General features: G+C 49.5%; 1 protein-coding gene across 1 annotated transcript; it reads right to left on the reverse strand.

The window, feature by feature from the left end:
• Positions 1–927: 927 nt before the first annotated feature.
• On the reverse strand, positions 928–13,199 carry KLHL40 (kelch like family member 40). Its single transcript, XM_040070527.2, has 6 exons — positions 11,894–13,199; positions 7,868–8,028; positions 6,437–6,544; positions 4,803–4,988; positions 4,089–4,235; positions 928–2,388 (listed from the first exon to the last, which is right to left on the reverse strand). Exons 1-6 carry the CDS (start codon positions 13,037–13,039, stop codon positions 2,277–2,279), a joined length of 1,860 nt encoding a protein of 619 aa, XP_039926461.1. The 5' UTR covers positions 13,040–13,199; the 3' UTR covers positions 928–2,276.
• Between the last annotated feature and the right edge of the window lie 2,334 nt (positions 13,200–15,533).

Here is a 15,533-nt window from a genome sequence, read left to right on the forward strand (position 1 = left end):
GACACTGCAATAAATGACTTTTTAAAATGGTTATTCTATGCTGGGATTATTTTAATTTTTTTTTTTTTTAATTTTTCTTTTTTTTTTTTTTTTTTTTTTTTCTTTTCTGCCACAAGCTATTTGGAAGATTCATCTTTAATTAGCTTGGGAATTGTCTACATGAATTTCTGCAGAACTAGGCAGAAGGTGTTTATTTCTTTTCCATGCGTTTTTCACACATTTGATTGTTTCAAGATTTTTTGTTCCCGCTTTTTTTTTTTTTTTTTAAAAGCTACTTTGCAAAAGCCAGTCACCTTGGATTTCTTTTTTTTTTTTTTTTTCTGAAATATTTCATTACTGTTCTGATGTGATTGTCCTCTGAGGAGCTTATCCTGTAACTTCCAAAATCCTTCAAATGAAACCAGGACAAGTCTCTGGTTCCTTTACTTCCCTTAAATTCTTTTTTTTTTTTTCCAAACTTGTTTTAGTTTCTCCAAAACCGCATTTTGGTCTAGATGAATCAGCCAGGTATCATTTGTGATACCAGAATTTTCATACCACTTTGGGGCAATTGTTTTGCAAGGTTTGTATTTGTTCTTTTTTAAAAATTATTATTGATTATCACCCCTGTTAATGGTACTATGACATCACAGAATCATAGAATTGCTAAGGTTGGAAAAGAACTTTAATCTTACTGAGTCCAACCACCAACCCAGCAGCACAACCATGTTCACCACTGAACCATGTCCCCAAATGCCACATCCACACATTTTTTGAACGCTTCCAGGGGTGATGACTCCATCACTGGAATTCCACTGCCTCTTCCAGTGCTTTACAACCCTTTCTGTGAAAAAACTCATCCTAATATCCAATCTAAACCTCCCCTGGCACAACCTGAGGCTGTTTCCTCTCACCCTGTCAATGTAGACATTCGGATTCCTTCTAGTCCTGAGTAAACTCTTGGTTCTGGTATCCATGGGGAAGAGCTGTAAGGATGCAGATCCTAAAATTTCATCTCTCAAATGGCGGAAAATAACAAGACAAGATGGGGCTCTCCATGGGGCTGTTTTGCTGCATGTGTCCATCACAACTTGTGCTCAGTCCTTGTCTTTGGTTGCTGTGAAGGCTCAGTTCCAGCTCTATCAATGCGCAAACACAGGGGATTTCTTTTGGAATAGTCACATTTATTTTTAAATAAACCACTGGTCAGATGGTTGTGGGCATCAGGAGATTTTTGCTCTAACAAATGTTTTTTCCTGCTGCCCGTACAGTTGTGTCTCTATCAAAACATCATTATTGACAACTTCAAAATAAATACGCATTTTTTCCTCTGTCAGAAGCTCTCTGAGCCAAACACATCTGAGATCTCCTTAGCAAAGTAAAATAATATTTAAAAAAAAAAGCAAAAACAAAACCAAAAAAAAATCTGAACATTAAAAATAAGAGAAATGGCAAAAATATAAAACTTTTCCCTAAAAAAACAGCATTTGTCCATCCATAGGTGAGGACATTGTGATCTGTGATTGAGGATGAGGAGCCCAAAAGGCTGGAGATGACCACACCTGGCATCCCCTTCCCACCCTACAACTTCCATGACTCTTCCCTTCCTGAGACTCAGCTCCCAGCTTCTCATCACTCCAAAGTCAAGGTGGAGGCAAAGAACTAAGGTTATTTGCTTTTCATTACAACTTCCAAGGAGCTTCTGCTGCTCACATGATCTCTTCTTTTAACTCTCTCATCCCAGCAACCCTCTTCACTCAAGAACTCATCAAATTCTATCAGGTCTCTCCTGTGCCACTTCACTTTAACCCTTCCTTCTTCTCTCCAAGGAACACTTCTTCTCTCCAAGGACACCTTAGGTTCGGAAATACTTGATGGGAAATACTTCTTCCCTGGGGAATGTCATCTTAGTCCCCACTTTCTGCATCCTCTCTTTGTTGGAGAGGACCAACAGCAGTTGAAAAGACGAGGAAAAACATGGAGAAATAAGTTTAAAAATGTGTGATCTATTTGTCCTGTCTCCTGAGACTGGAATAACTAATTTTTCTGCGCTTCTCAGTCTTCCCCAGCTCCTTGCAGGCTCCAGATCCCCTCTCTAATTACCTTGTGAGCACCTTCAAGTTCCCAGAGGTTTCCCAGATACTTCCCCCTCTTTCCCACTTATCCAAAAGAGTACCAATCACAGATGCAATGTCCTGGGCGGTGTCCAGATGCCACATCTCCGATAAGCATCTCCCCATCTCCCCCCATCCCTCCTTGCCCCAGCAGCCTGTGGAAAGTTGCCCAATCCAGCCCGGTTACATCTTCGTTAGGCGCAGAACGTTGAGGCGCACGGGGAGGAACGTGGCACCGGAGGCGTACTGGATCTCCCGGAGGACCCCTTCCCACTTCTTCTGCTCCTCGTCATACCTGGGGAGAGGCAGACAGACCCTTAACAGTGAGGAAAGTTCTCCTCTCCCTCCCTCCAGCTGCACTCCTCAGTGGAGGGAGCCCCGGTGCGTGGTGTGACATCCCACAGGGGTTATTCGGCCATGAGAATCTGCATGGGGAGTTTCAGCCCTGCCGTGCTCTGGTTTGGGGGACGTGGATATCAGCACATGATCTTGCAGGGGAGGGGATATTTTTCTTCTGGGAATGGGGTTGATGGCGCCAAGGTGGAACATCCACGGTGAAGGACAGCAGGATCCTGCTGAGGGTGCCAGAGCACCGACGTGAAGGACGGGAGCAGCCAACGCTGCATTAGCAGCTGTCACTAAGTGCTTTCTGCCCACTCCTCTTGCATGTAAGACTATCTGCTTCCCAGCCAAGCCTATCTGCTTCCCAGCCAAGCCTATCTGCTTCCCAGTCCAGATTATCTGCTTCCCAGCCCCATCACTGGCTGTTCCCAGGGAGAGGAAGCATCGCACAGATGCTGCTCCACACCAAAGGGGAGGCTGGAACCAGCTCCAGGCAAAATGTCAGCGCACAACAAAGCCAAAGGAGCGAGCTTTCCCTGGTTTGTTGCTGTGTGAGGCTGGGAGAGATCACTGGAGCACTGATGTGCCCTCCAGCACAGCACAGGGTAAACTTCCCAGACACCCTGTGCTGAGCCTGCAGCCTCGTGCTGGGGTGACAACCTCCATCTCACACTGACGGCATTAAAAAAGACAGAAATTATCTATTTCATTGATGCCTTAAGTTTCAGCTTTCGTATTTTCCAGGTTCTGTATTGTGTTAGTATATGAACCTGAACTTTGTATAAAGTGTTAGCAAGTTCTCTTCACAGCTTAGTCAGACGAAACAATCCTTTTCCAGCCCAAGAACCAAGGACACCGTTGCAGCTTCAGGCCCAAAAAGTGCAAACAGCAGCGAACAGAGGAGAGCAGACCGGGAGGATGGGACTTCACATCACCTGGGGCTGTAATTGGACAATTAACCACAATCTGTAAATGGACCAAAACTTATAAAACTGAAAACTCGTGACTGCTCATCCATCACATGTGTAGCCCCAGCCAGGCTCTTCTACTGCCTGAGGTGTATCTTTGAAGGCTTCTTTAATAAATACCTATTTTGTTCCTTTAACACTGTTCAGCCTCTGTGATGCCTTGGGAAGGCTGAGCTGGAACAGAGACTGGACAGAGCTGGAGAATAAGGTAGGTATTTATTGAAAGGCCTCTAGGATACACCTTGAGCAGGACAAGAACCTGGCCAGGGACACACCCAAGGTGGACCCAAAATGGTCAGAAGATGGCTGAATGGTCATGAAGTCTTACATTTTTATAAAGTTTTGGTCCATTTACATTTTGGGGTTGAATTGTCCAATTCCAGCTCCAGGTTCTCCAGTCCCATCCTTCTTGTTTTCTCCCTCCAGCCACCGTTGTTTGTGCTTTTGGGCTGAACACTTGTCCCAGTCGTCCTTGGTGTGCAGCAGGAGCAGGATTTGTTTTGTGTGGCTGCTGTGTGCAGAGAGCTGAGTGACCCTGGCTGTGAGCTCAGAGCTGCACCCTGGGCAGCACGGAATGTGAAATACATGACAGCGGAAACTTAAGGCGTCATCTGCTCCAGGTAGCCTCTCCAGGCATCATCATCCCTCCCACGCTCCCTTGGACAGCCCAGGGGAAGGTTGTCACCTCCAAACATCGTTCAGCTCCGTGGGCACCAGCTCTCCCGACTCCGTCTCCACCGTGGCGAACCCCCCGAGCAGGTAGAGCACCCCAGACAGGCTGACCAGGCTGACAGAGCTGCGCTCCTGAGGGAACTCAGTGAAGGTGTCCCACCTGCCACGTCGAGAGAGGGGACAAGTTAGAGCATCTCGGCCACCCCCACACTGAGGACGGCCTCAAATCAGGATCCAACATCTAGTGACAGATCCAGGTGTGCGGGTCCAGGCGGGATGGGACCATACCCTGGCTGGTTTTAGGGAAATTGTTCACATCATCATTGTTCAGCTTTGTTTTGCTTTGAGTACATGGACCAGTATTCCCAGTGCTGGGACTGCATCTTCAGGAGCCACCCAAACTCAGGGGGTTTATTGTGTTGGGTGAAGCTGCCAGGGAACCCAAGGATGGCACAGCAGGTGAAACCACTTTGAGGATGAGCCCGAGATGATTCTCAGCTCAACCACAGTGACTTTGGTGACGCCCAGCTCTCTGAGGAACCATAGAACCCTGGAATGGCTTGGGTTGGAGGGGACCTTAAAGATTATCCAGTCCCGACTCCCCTTCCATGGGCATATAAACTGAAGGAACTGACATCTGGAGTCACAAACAAGCTCCAGAGTGGCTGGAAGTCGCTGAACGTACACCTGCACCTACTCCTTTGTGTAACCACAGCTCGGGACATACTTGTTGGTGGCAATGTCGTAGACCTCCACCGAGCTGGTCAAACCAGAGTCGGTCACACCAGCTGCCACATAGATTTTGTCCTTGTGCACGGTGGCTCCGAACAAGGAGCGGGCGGTTTTCATGGGAGCCATCTCCTTCCACTCAAACTTGGCTGGGTTGTAGACACACATCTGCTTCAGGCACTTCCTGGAGAAAAAACGAGAAGGAAAAGGAACCTCAGTGGTTTGCAAGGTTTTGCACTGCAGGGGCTTGAGGATGTCTGCTGGGAAGAAGGTGGGGTCTCTTGGGAGGATTTTGCTCCTCCACGTTGTCGTGAGTGGAGAAACACACCCTCTTTGTTGGGTGTGCAACCAAGGATGTCCATGCCTGGGATCACCACCTGTGTGTGCAACACATCCCCTCCTGCTGTGCCCACTCTGGATAGGAGTCCTGAGAGCTCAGCTTGGTGCTCACACCCCTGGATACTGGTCCAGGCAGCCATCAAGGCATTGTTTTAGTGCTCCCGATCAACTGTGACGCTGCAAAATACCCTCAGTGACATTCCTGTGGCCAGGTGGGCAGCGTGAGGTGTGAATTGTGTGCACGTTCACACCTTTCAGACCAAAACCCTTCCCGAGCAGGACCAATCCTCGCTGGATTGTGGAATGTTTGCTCTGAAAGCAGTCACATTTTTTCCCTGCAAGGCAGCCACAGTGATGCTCCTGAGAGAGGCCTTTTCCTGCTGAGCTCGTCTCCTGCGGGAGGGCGGGATGGGGTCAGGGTGGATGAGGTTTCTCCTTCCTGTTGCAAACACACCTCTGGATTTGGCTATGGTGACCACTCTGCTCTGTGACTTGGAATGTTTTTCATTATCTCTTATTTATTTACAGTATTTACAGGCTCACCCACTGTGAGCTCAGAAAATGAAGGTAGAAATGGAGAGCTTCTAATTCTTTCTGAAGTCATTTAAGTGATAAACCCCCAGTAATGAGGTGAGACCTATATTGTTTGTGCTTTTGACCCAATAATGATCATCCAAGGTGTGCAACGTGGACCTTTTTTACCCAGTTACAGAAAACCACCCAAACCCATGAAGAAGAAGGAAGAAGAAGGTGAAGAAGGACTTAGACAATACCCAAAATCTTCCATCTTGACTTATATGTATTACCATACACTAAAACCCCAAATTCTAAGTTTCTAGGATTCCAACACAAGTCCAAGACAGGAGACCCTAAAAGTGAAGGGGCCTCTTGCTCTTGAGTGCCTCTCCCAATCTGTGTGACATTTATTTTGTGGGCAAAGGGGATCACAGAATGGTTTGGTTTGGAAGGATCTTTAAACATCATCTCATCCCAACCCCCATGGGCCGGGCCGTCTTCCACTGGAACGGTTTTCCTTAAAGCCCTCTCCATCCTGCCTCCAGGGATGGGGCAACACATTCTCTCTCCTGTAAGGACGCTGCCATCTTCTTGATGTCCCTGTGGGCCTCCTAAGGCTTTGGAAAGGGCTGCAGACACAAAGGTGAGTGGAGAGGGAATGATGCACATCTCCCATCCCATCCATCCCGCCTTAAACCAGGCTGAGGGGGCATCAACTCTGCATCCCGCTGCTCTGGGGGATTGCCTCCTCGATTTTTCTCTTGCTTTTTGACTTACTTGTCACTCCCTTTTCCCCCGATGACGTAGACAAGGTCCTTGTGTGACACCACTGCGTGGCCGTAGACTGCGTAGGGAAGGGGATCGGCCTCACCCCACTTGAAGGACCTGGGGCAGAGAGAGATGGGAGCAAAAGGATTTGTGTTTTGCTGGGTGACACCTAGAGAGGATGGCATTTCCCAGTCCTAGAGGGGAGCACAGGGCTGGACTCAATCTCAGAAACGCAAGGCCTGCAATGAGACAGGCTCAGACAGTAAATGATGTAATCCTAAAAAAGTGTGACAGTAAAATAAGCAGAATATTTATGCTAATATTCATTATTTTCTTGAGGTCTTCAGGTAAGTATAGGGAGCAGTAATGACCCCTTGAGCCTCCTTTTCTCCAAGCTGAGAGCACCCCAGTTCTTTCAGCTGCTCCTGGTGCTCCAGACCCTTCCTCAGCTCTGTTCCCTTCATGAGGGGCCCAGAACTGGATGCAGGATCTGAGGCTGAGCCTCACAGTGCCCAGCACAAAGGAAGAAACATTTCCCTGGTCCTGCTGATACATCCAGGATGCCACCAGCCTTCTTGGCCACCTGGGCACACGGCAGGCTCAGGTTCAGCCACTGTCGAGCAGAATAATATCAACCAAATAAAACCAGAGATAAAGTGGTGCTGATCACATCTCTGGCATCTTCAAACTGACAATCAAACCACCCCGAAGCACTTTGTGGGGGCAGAAAAATTCTTTCCCAGGGTCTGTAGTGGCAGATAAATGCCCCGCTCTGTGGGGATGGAACTGGTTTCAAATCTCTGCCTACAAAACAGACCTGGAAGTGCACACATCTAAATATAGACCAAGCAAAGACTTGCTGTTGCCTGCTGCTCTGTCTTTTTGGGGCAGAGAGCAGCAGGGTTTGGAAGTTCCTGTCCCCTGAGAGAAGAACAGGATGGTGCCTTTTAAAAAAGCTCATGAGCCAGCATAGGTCAGAGCCCATTATCCAAAAATAATCAGGTATTAAGCCTGGTATCAATCAGCATGAGCCATTCTGTGACACATCTGAAAACTTTAAAAACAAGCTTTTCTGTTCAAACCGCTTTTGGTGAGACCGCAGTGGATGTCACTGAACCTTTAATCAATGGGCAAGAGCAGAAGATTTAGCAGAAGGAAAAAAAAAAACCCACCCCTGTACATGTCTCACACGAACATCTACTAATACCAGATAAAAAAATATCCCCACAAAGGCTTCCCTCCCCAGGAGGCTCCATAAAGGGAGCAGCTGGAGCGAGACAGCTCAGAGCCCCAGGGCAGAGCTCGAGACAGTCCACAGGCAGAGTTCAAGCCCTTCTCCCAGACCTTTTGACCCCTGCCGAGCTGCACCCCTTGGCACGGCAGCTGCTCCACCTTGTCCTCCAAGCCCCCTCCCACCCCACGCTCGCTCTGAACACTCACAGCCGGTCGTAGCACAGGACCGAATCCAAGGTCTTCTCTCCCTCCTTCAGTTCCTTCCCTCCAACCACAAAAATCGAGTTTTCCGCCTCCCCCAGGCCGAAGAGGCAGCGAGGGGAGGGCAGGGGGGGCATCCCCAGCCAGTCTGCGTCCAGATGGTCGTACTGGAAGGGAAAATGTGGTCACGAGGGAGCGTTCATTTGCTCGGTAGCGGTCGGGGTGCAGAGCTGGAGGACAAAGTCTGTTGCCGTGTGCAGCTTTGTCAGCCCAGCAGCACTCCCTGCAATGTTCCTGTGGCTGTGCCTTTGTCACCTGGAGCAGGATGGGAGATCTGAGAGCAAACCCAAGTCAGATATGATAAACCTTTTCTGGCATGGAGTAAGAGCAGAGACGGGTCTGCAGCAACATGTTCTGCTCCGTTCATCAAAGCCTGGACTTTACAGAATCACATCAAAGGTGGAAAACATCTCTGAGATCATTGGGTGCAACCTTTGACCAGCCACCTCCTTGTCAATTCCATGCCACTTCAGGTCATTTACTGAACACCTCCAGGGACGGTGAGTCCACCTCTTCCCTGGGCAGCCCACCTCAATGGCTGACCACCTTTTCAGTGAAAAAGTTCTCCATGATGTCCAACCTGAACCCCTCTAGGTGCAGCTTGAGGCCTTGTCCTCTCGTCCTGTCACTGGTTGCCTGGAAGTGATGCCTTACATTTTAGCTTTCATGGTTTTCGGTTCTGAACTTCATATTAAGTGCTAGTGACCTCTCTTCACAGAGCAGGGATACAAAACAAATTGTTTTCCTGCTGAAGACCAAGGACAACAAGCACAATTTTCGGGCCCAAAAGCACAAATAATGTTGAACTGAAGATAGAAAACAAGAAGGATGGGACTGCATAACCTGGAGCTGGAATTGGACAATTAAACCCCAAAATGCAAACGGGCCAAAACTTAGTGTGAGACCTCATGACCGGCTGTGCATTTTATGACCATTTTGGGTCCATTTTGTGATCATTTTGTGGCCATTTTGGTTCTACCTTGGGTTTGTCCCTGCCCAGGCTCTTGTCCTGCCCAAGGTGTATCCTTAAAGGCCTTTCAATAAATATCTACTTTCTTCTCTTAGCTCTGTCCAGTCTCTGTTACAGCTCAGCCTTCCCAAGGCATCAGGACAAGTGGCCAACCCCGCCCTGGCTACAGCCTCCTTTCAGGGAGTTGCAGAGGGATAAGCTTTCTCCTGAGTCTCCTCATCTAACTTGGAACTTGGAACAAGTTTGGTCATCTTTGGGTGAAAGTCTCCCTTGCTGGACTAATAAAGGATTGTTCCTGGCACTGGAGGAATGGAAGCAAGCATTTCAATCCTAGAAATTTTCCTGAACGCTTTCATGCATAGAGCACCTCATAGTATTTCATCCTGGTACTTTCCATCTCTGCCAGGTAACAAAGTGTGCCAGACCCATCTGACAGATGAGCAGACCACCAGATGAGCTGGATCAGATCACCAAATCCTTGGACATCTGTAGTTCAAGGCATTGCCTCGTCTCCCACCAGGGGGAAAAAAAAAAAAAGAAAAAAGAAAAAATCCTAGACTGGAGACTCTGAGCACTGCGGCTTAATGGGAACCGGAAAAAAAAAAAAAAAAAAAAAAAAAAAATTAATGTAGCTTGATAGAGGAGGGAGGGATGTCTTGCAGCCAGTTTTGTGGGACTGCAGGATGAAGCTGTGACGCAGCACTGCCTGGAGCATTGTTTGCCATGGGCTCAGGCCAAGGAGCTTCAGCCTGATGGTTGGCTCCAAAGACTCGGCCTCAGCTGGGTGCCTGTGGTTTTTGTCTCTTTGTAAGCTGCAGTCCACACATGTGTTATTTATAGTGCGGCCCTGAGCAGCTCAGTCATCAGGATAGTTCCTGCTTCTTGATGGATTCAGCATTGTTTTTGAGTCATAAATCTTGCAAGTGACAAAGAAAGGATACCCTTTTCCATCCAAAATGTCAATGGAATCGTTTTGCTCCTGCCAAAATCTGCAAGGCCCCCTGGGATTTATCAGCATTTTTATATTTCGGTGCCTGTCCTCAAATCTAAATTATCCCTGACCTAATGCCCCTGAATGTGAAATTTTGGAGGATAGAAAGAGTCAGAAAGTGTAGGGAGCTGTGGCATAGTGGCTTGTCATGGAGCTGCATGTATAAATATGTTGAGCTGAAAAAGGGCTCAAAACCCCTCTTGCTCTTACAGCAACAGTGAGCTACATAATGACACCGATGTAATAAATTTAACATTTGCAAACTGATTGCACTCTCCAGTCCCAGGATTCGCCTCATTCTCCCAAGCACAAGTGACGTGGTGACGTGTGAAGAGACCCTTCTTGTGGGGAAGAGCTAAAACCGGCCCCACGATGCTCCAGGCATTTATTTGCCACTGAGCCAGTGGCAAACTGGGAGCTGAATAGAGAAATCTTGGTGTTTGCAGCTTAGAACCACAGAGTACTTTGGGGGAAAGGACCACCAAAGGTTTATCATCCAACCCACACGTTCAGAGGGGCACAGGTTTGGAGTTGGAGCAGTTTCCCAGGGCTTTGCGCAGTCAAATATTAAATGTTTCCAAGGATGTTGCCCCACCCCTGGAGTTGCTCAAGGCCAAGTTGGATGGAGCTGTGAGCAGCGTGGTCTAGTGGAAGGTGTCCCTGCTCATGGCAGGGGTTTGGAACTGAGTCATCTTCAAGGTCCCTCTCAACCCAGGTTGTTCTATGATTCTATGAAGGTTCTGTGACCTCTCTGGACCCTGCTCCACCTCTGCTGGGAAGATTGATCTTTAGGCACAGGTTTGGGCTGAATGCATCAGCCTGCTCTTCACAGGTAACTGATGGGGTTGGCCACACCTCTGCCATCACGGATTGTCCAGTGTGAAAGGCTGTATCTCAGACAGGACACCCCCAGCACTTCCTCGGCCTTCCCATTCCCCCCTGCTTTATAGGGCTGGGGTTTCTTCCTCCCGGTTTCTCATTCCCTGGACTTCACCTGGCCTGCACAACCCCCTGCCCCTTTCCAGGTGAGGACAAGCGTGGTCCCTGCATGATGTTCAGCCCTACTGGTGAAGGCAACGAGTCAAGGCAGGGATCAGGGCTCTAAGCTTGGCAACCACCCTCATTTTATCCTTTCTTCTTGGAGATGTTATTGTTTTCCCCAGAAGATGTGAGCCTGGGACACGTTATTGTTTCTTCCCAGAAGACTTGAGCCATGGAGAGGAACAAAAAAAAGGGATTTCTGGGTATGGGAGGAAGAATAGAGGATTTACTGGATTCCTCGGGGTCAGCAGGAAGGGTAGGCGCCTTGTGCTAGCTGTCTACAGGGAAAGAAATCTGGGCTGCAGCCCAGGCGGGGGCTCAGATTGCCTGCACAGCTCAATCCAGTCACAGCTTGGTCACTGCTGAGTTAGAACAGCCGCTTTCCCTGAGGAGTATTCCCAAAGACACCTCATGGTGGTTTCCCCCTCACAGGATGGAAATGGCTGAGGCAGAGACTCTGAGCTGGAGCAAGGGGCAGGAACAGCACTAGGAATGGGGCATGTGTTGGGAGGCAGGGACGTGCCCTGTGTCCTTGGGGTGTTTGTTCTGTGGCTGCAGCTGTTGCTGCTTCTTTTTTGTCACCCTTGGGTTTTCCTGGGGTTCATAACCAGGGAAGACAGAGGATGCAAAGCATAATGCTATGAACCTCCCAGTTGTGAAACCTGTGGCAGCCAGGGCTGGGCCAAATTCACTGTTCTAAACAATCCTCTCCTCAGGATTTGGATCAGGAAGGCTCATTCCTATTTCCTACTCCTTCAAACCTTCTCCCTCAACTACGACAACCACCCCTCAGCGGCGTCTGCCTTAAAAATAAAGGGAGAAGAACCTCCAATAAAGCAACCCAGATCACTCTCCTTCATTTACAACTTTAACATCTCATCACAACGAATATTATGGGCTTTTCATGGCAGCTAAAGCTTGGTGATGCTCCCAAGCAGTCAAAGAAACAAAAGAAAGATAAAAGTAGTACCTGTAGGAAGTAGGAGCTCATGGGATCCTCTTTGTTGTCCTCGTTGTAGTACAGTCCTCCAACAATGAAGATCTGATTCTCTTTGGTCACCAAACTGACGTGGTTCTTTGGGATTTGGGTAGACAGGGAGGCAAAATAGCACTCATTGGCATTGGGGTCATAGGCCACTGCCCCACTGTCGCTCACCATGAAAATAAGGTCCTGGAGGAACATCCCAAAGCGCATCGTGTCGTTCAAGATCCCAGGGAGAGCGTCCTCCTCTGCATCCTCCCCTTCATCTACTGCTCCATTGACAACACCCTCCTTTGCTTGATTCTCACTGTTCTTCTTCACTTTCTTCTTCTTCACCACCGTGAATTTGCCTTTCTGGGCGTCCTTCACCATCTGCAGCTTCTTGAGCAGCTCCGGGCTGGACTTGACCATGGCGTTCTTCTCCACGTGGTCCTTGATGTAGTCGTTGGGCATGAGGCGGAAGCGGATGCTCTCGAACATGACGGGCAAGGCCTTCTGCCGGCCCTCACGGTCCTTGGTGCCCGCCCACTTCATCACCACCTCAAAGACACTCTCCTCCTTCTCGACGTTGAGGGAGTCACTGGAGATGATGGCAATCAGCTCGTCGGGGGAGAGCTGGTAGAACTCCTCATCCCGGGAGACCAGTGAGAAGCGGTCGCAGATGAAATCCCGGGCGGCCACGGCCAGGCGGGCGCAATCCAGCATCAAGCCCAGCCGGAAGATGGCCAGGCAGTTACTGAGGCAGAGCCGCTTCTGCAGGAAGGAGACGCACACGGTGAAGATGGAGGGGATCTGGAACATGTTGGCCACGGAGAAGATGTCCTGCACGTTCTGCTCGGTGATCTCCAGCTCGGAGGTGTAGATGTAGTGGAGGATCTTGCCCATGACATCTGGATCGACATCTTCCAAGCTGATCTCCCTCTTCTTGCTCTCTTCCATGTCTGAGAGGAACATGGCCCGGAAATAGGGGCTGCAGGCCGCCAGCACCAGCCGATGGCAGGGGAACTCCTTCCCTTTGACTTTTAAGACGCAGTCCAGAAATTTATTGTGGTCCAACATGTCTTTGAGTCCATCCTGGAGAAGAGTTTGCTGGTAGAGACGCAATTCTTCCACTTGATCAAGAGGCAAACCCATGGTGATGAGTAACCGCTCGTTCTTTGCCCCACTCCTCCTTCTATCGATAAATATCGGTGGCTATATCCACACCTGAGTAAAGAAACCTGCTCAAAGCAGAGCTCTCAGCCTCGTGGGCTCCCAGACCGCCGGCACACCGGGAATGTGAAACGCTCGCTACGCTCCCAGCTGTCTGTGCACTTCAGTTTCCAGCTCGGGGCTTTATATATAGACACAGCTCTGCGGAGCTTAAGGAATCCATACTGCAGCATGTGTAAGCCGATCACCCGTTAATATGACACACTGGACAAGGAGGAAGGGAGGGGGCCGGGGGAACAGCTGTAATTCCAGCCTCAGAAATTCAGGAAGGGTCTGTCAGCTCATGAGTCACGGCGGGGGGAGCAGGAGGTTTCGCTGCTGTGACACCACGGGGGATGTGCGTGACCCACGGGCTTGGGAAGCGGCCTCTGGGTGAATCTAACAGCCCAATCTGCCTTTTGGGTCATGGGTGGTGAGGCTGGGACTTCCTCCTGACGGTGCTAAATGGGCCGCTCTGGAAGTTCTGGACCTTTAGCTGTGCTAAAAATAGAGCATGAAGGCAAAGCTGGAAAGATGCGCTAAGGGAGGGTCTGGTGTGGGCTTTGTGGCATCCTCAGCTCCAGCCAGCTCCCACCCAGGGCTGCTTTGGTGCACGGCTTGTCCTTTATTCTTCTGTAGAGCCACTTTTCAGGGGTCTGGAAGAGGGGGTGGGAAATGGAGATAGAGCTGTTTATTTACAGCCCCATATGAGGTATGAGATTTGTGCTGGAAGTTCCTTTAAAATCTCACCAAAGCAGGAGATTTGAGGGCTGTGGGAGAGGGGTGGCTCTTATTCCCTGCAGTGGGTGGTGGAGTCACCATCCCTGGAGGTGTTGGGGAAAGACTGGACGGGGCATGCAGGGCCATAGTCTGGTTCAATCATGGGTTGGAGTCAATCCCAGAGCTCTTTTCCCACCTCGCTGATCCTGTGACTGTCACACATGCAAATGGGCCCCAGTGGCACAGTCTCTGGGCACCCTGGCACCAGTAAATCCATCCTTTCCAGACCCTGGTGACAGAGAGATTGTCTGAGGCAGAATAAAATAAAGGAAATGTAATGGTGGGCTTCAGCTCGCAGATTAAGACGTCTAAACACAAATACCTTCTAATAAATTGAGGCTCTCCTGCTCAGGCCTTCTGGTTCATCAGCCCAATGATGACGTCTAGAGCCACAGCAGGACAACCTGCGTGGCCTGGAGCTGACGCTGCAGGGTGGCTGAGCTCTCCAGCAGCTCGTGTCCTGCTTGCCTACCCATGGATGTCTAGGAAGTCCCCTGGGCCCTCAAATGGCCAGTCCAGGTCCAGCTATTCCCACGGAGCTCACAAAGAAGCAAATTAGTTTTGACAGACATGGGCAAGCAGAGTAGCTATAATTACTTATTGCTATAGTAAAACCTGTGCATGAATCTGTTTTATCTCTTACTGTGGACCCCCTGGGCTGTCTGACACTCAGTGATGGCACAGATTTAATTAACGATTTAATTGAGTTTATGAAAGAAAAAAATATTAGCCATTTTTCTCAGTGTATTTAAAGCCACATAACCCCTTACCCTGGCAAGGATGTATTTATAAAAATTGCCATGACGGTTACCTCTAGAAGTGGGGAGAGGGAGGGAGCTACACCACTATGAAGCTCTTCTGTACTGGTGTGGTTCCAGCAGGATCGGGGAAGTACCAAAATAGCAGGGAAATAATCACAAGCTGTTTCCAGAGCTCACATCATAAGCTCTTCTGTGCTGCTCATCTGCGACAGGATCAAGCCCCGAGCGCTGATCTCTGAACCGAGCAGAACTTCAAGAGTTTTGCTCCCTGACATCTGGGGCTGGACGCTCCCACCCTCCCCTCCCTGCTCTGCATTAGCTCCGTGCCACCCCAAGTTTAATCCTGTGTTGTTGTGCCACCAGCTGGGATTTCCTCCCCTTCCCTCTGCCTTTAATCTCCCTTGAGCCCTGCGTAGTTTTCCTTTTCCTTGTGCTGCCATCCCAGTTTTGCTTCCTTATGCCCCACCCCGCGAGGTGCAGCGGCTAAAACGCAGCTACAGCCCTTCCATTGGAGGAGCTCTGGGACCTGCTGGGTCTCTGTCATCCCCCAGGTTGGTGGCTCACCCAGGGAAAGGGCACTGTGCTGGTCCCAAACCTGTCCTGGGTCATTAAGTGTGTCCCCAAGTGGGCAATAGTCCCCCAGGACACGGGAGTTGGGGGAATGGCCTGCATTTGTCTGGGAGAGTTAATTTTCCTCCTACAGCACTGTGTGTTTCCTGATTTGGGATGAGGATAATGCTGATAACTCACCGATATTTTGGCTCTTGCTGAGTTGCTTTCACCCTGAGTCAAGGATTTTCCACATCTCACACTCTGCCATTGAGGAGCTGCACCAAAGGCTGGGAAGCAGCACGGCCAGGAGAGCTGACCTGGACTGGCCAGAGGGATATTCCCTA

Source organism: Hirundo rustica, chromosome 1 (genome assembly GCF_015227805.2).
Source record: "Hirundo rustica isolate bHirRus1 chromosome 1, bHirRus1.pri.v3, whole genome shotgun sequence".
Taxonomy (NCBI): Eukaryota; Metazoa; Chordata; class Aves; order Passeriformes; family Hirundinidae; genus Hirundo; species Hirundo rustica.

Bases quoted from the DNA above. Each gene is read 5' to 3' on its own strand.
- KLHL40 (XM_040070527.2), bottom strand. From the start codon at position 13,039: ATGGGTTTGCCTCTTGATCAAGTGGAAGAATTGCGTCTCTACCAGCAA. The intron at 8,029-11,893 runs GTACTACTTTTA...TTTCCCTTCCAG, and splicing joins TGAGCTCCTACTTCCTACAG to TACGACCATCTGGACGCAGA. The intron at 4,989-6,436 runs GTAAGTCAAAAA...TTTTTTCTCCAG, and splicing joins GGGGGAAAAGGGAGTGACAA to GAAGTGCCTGAAGCAGATGT.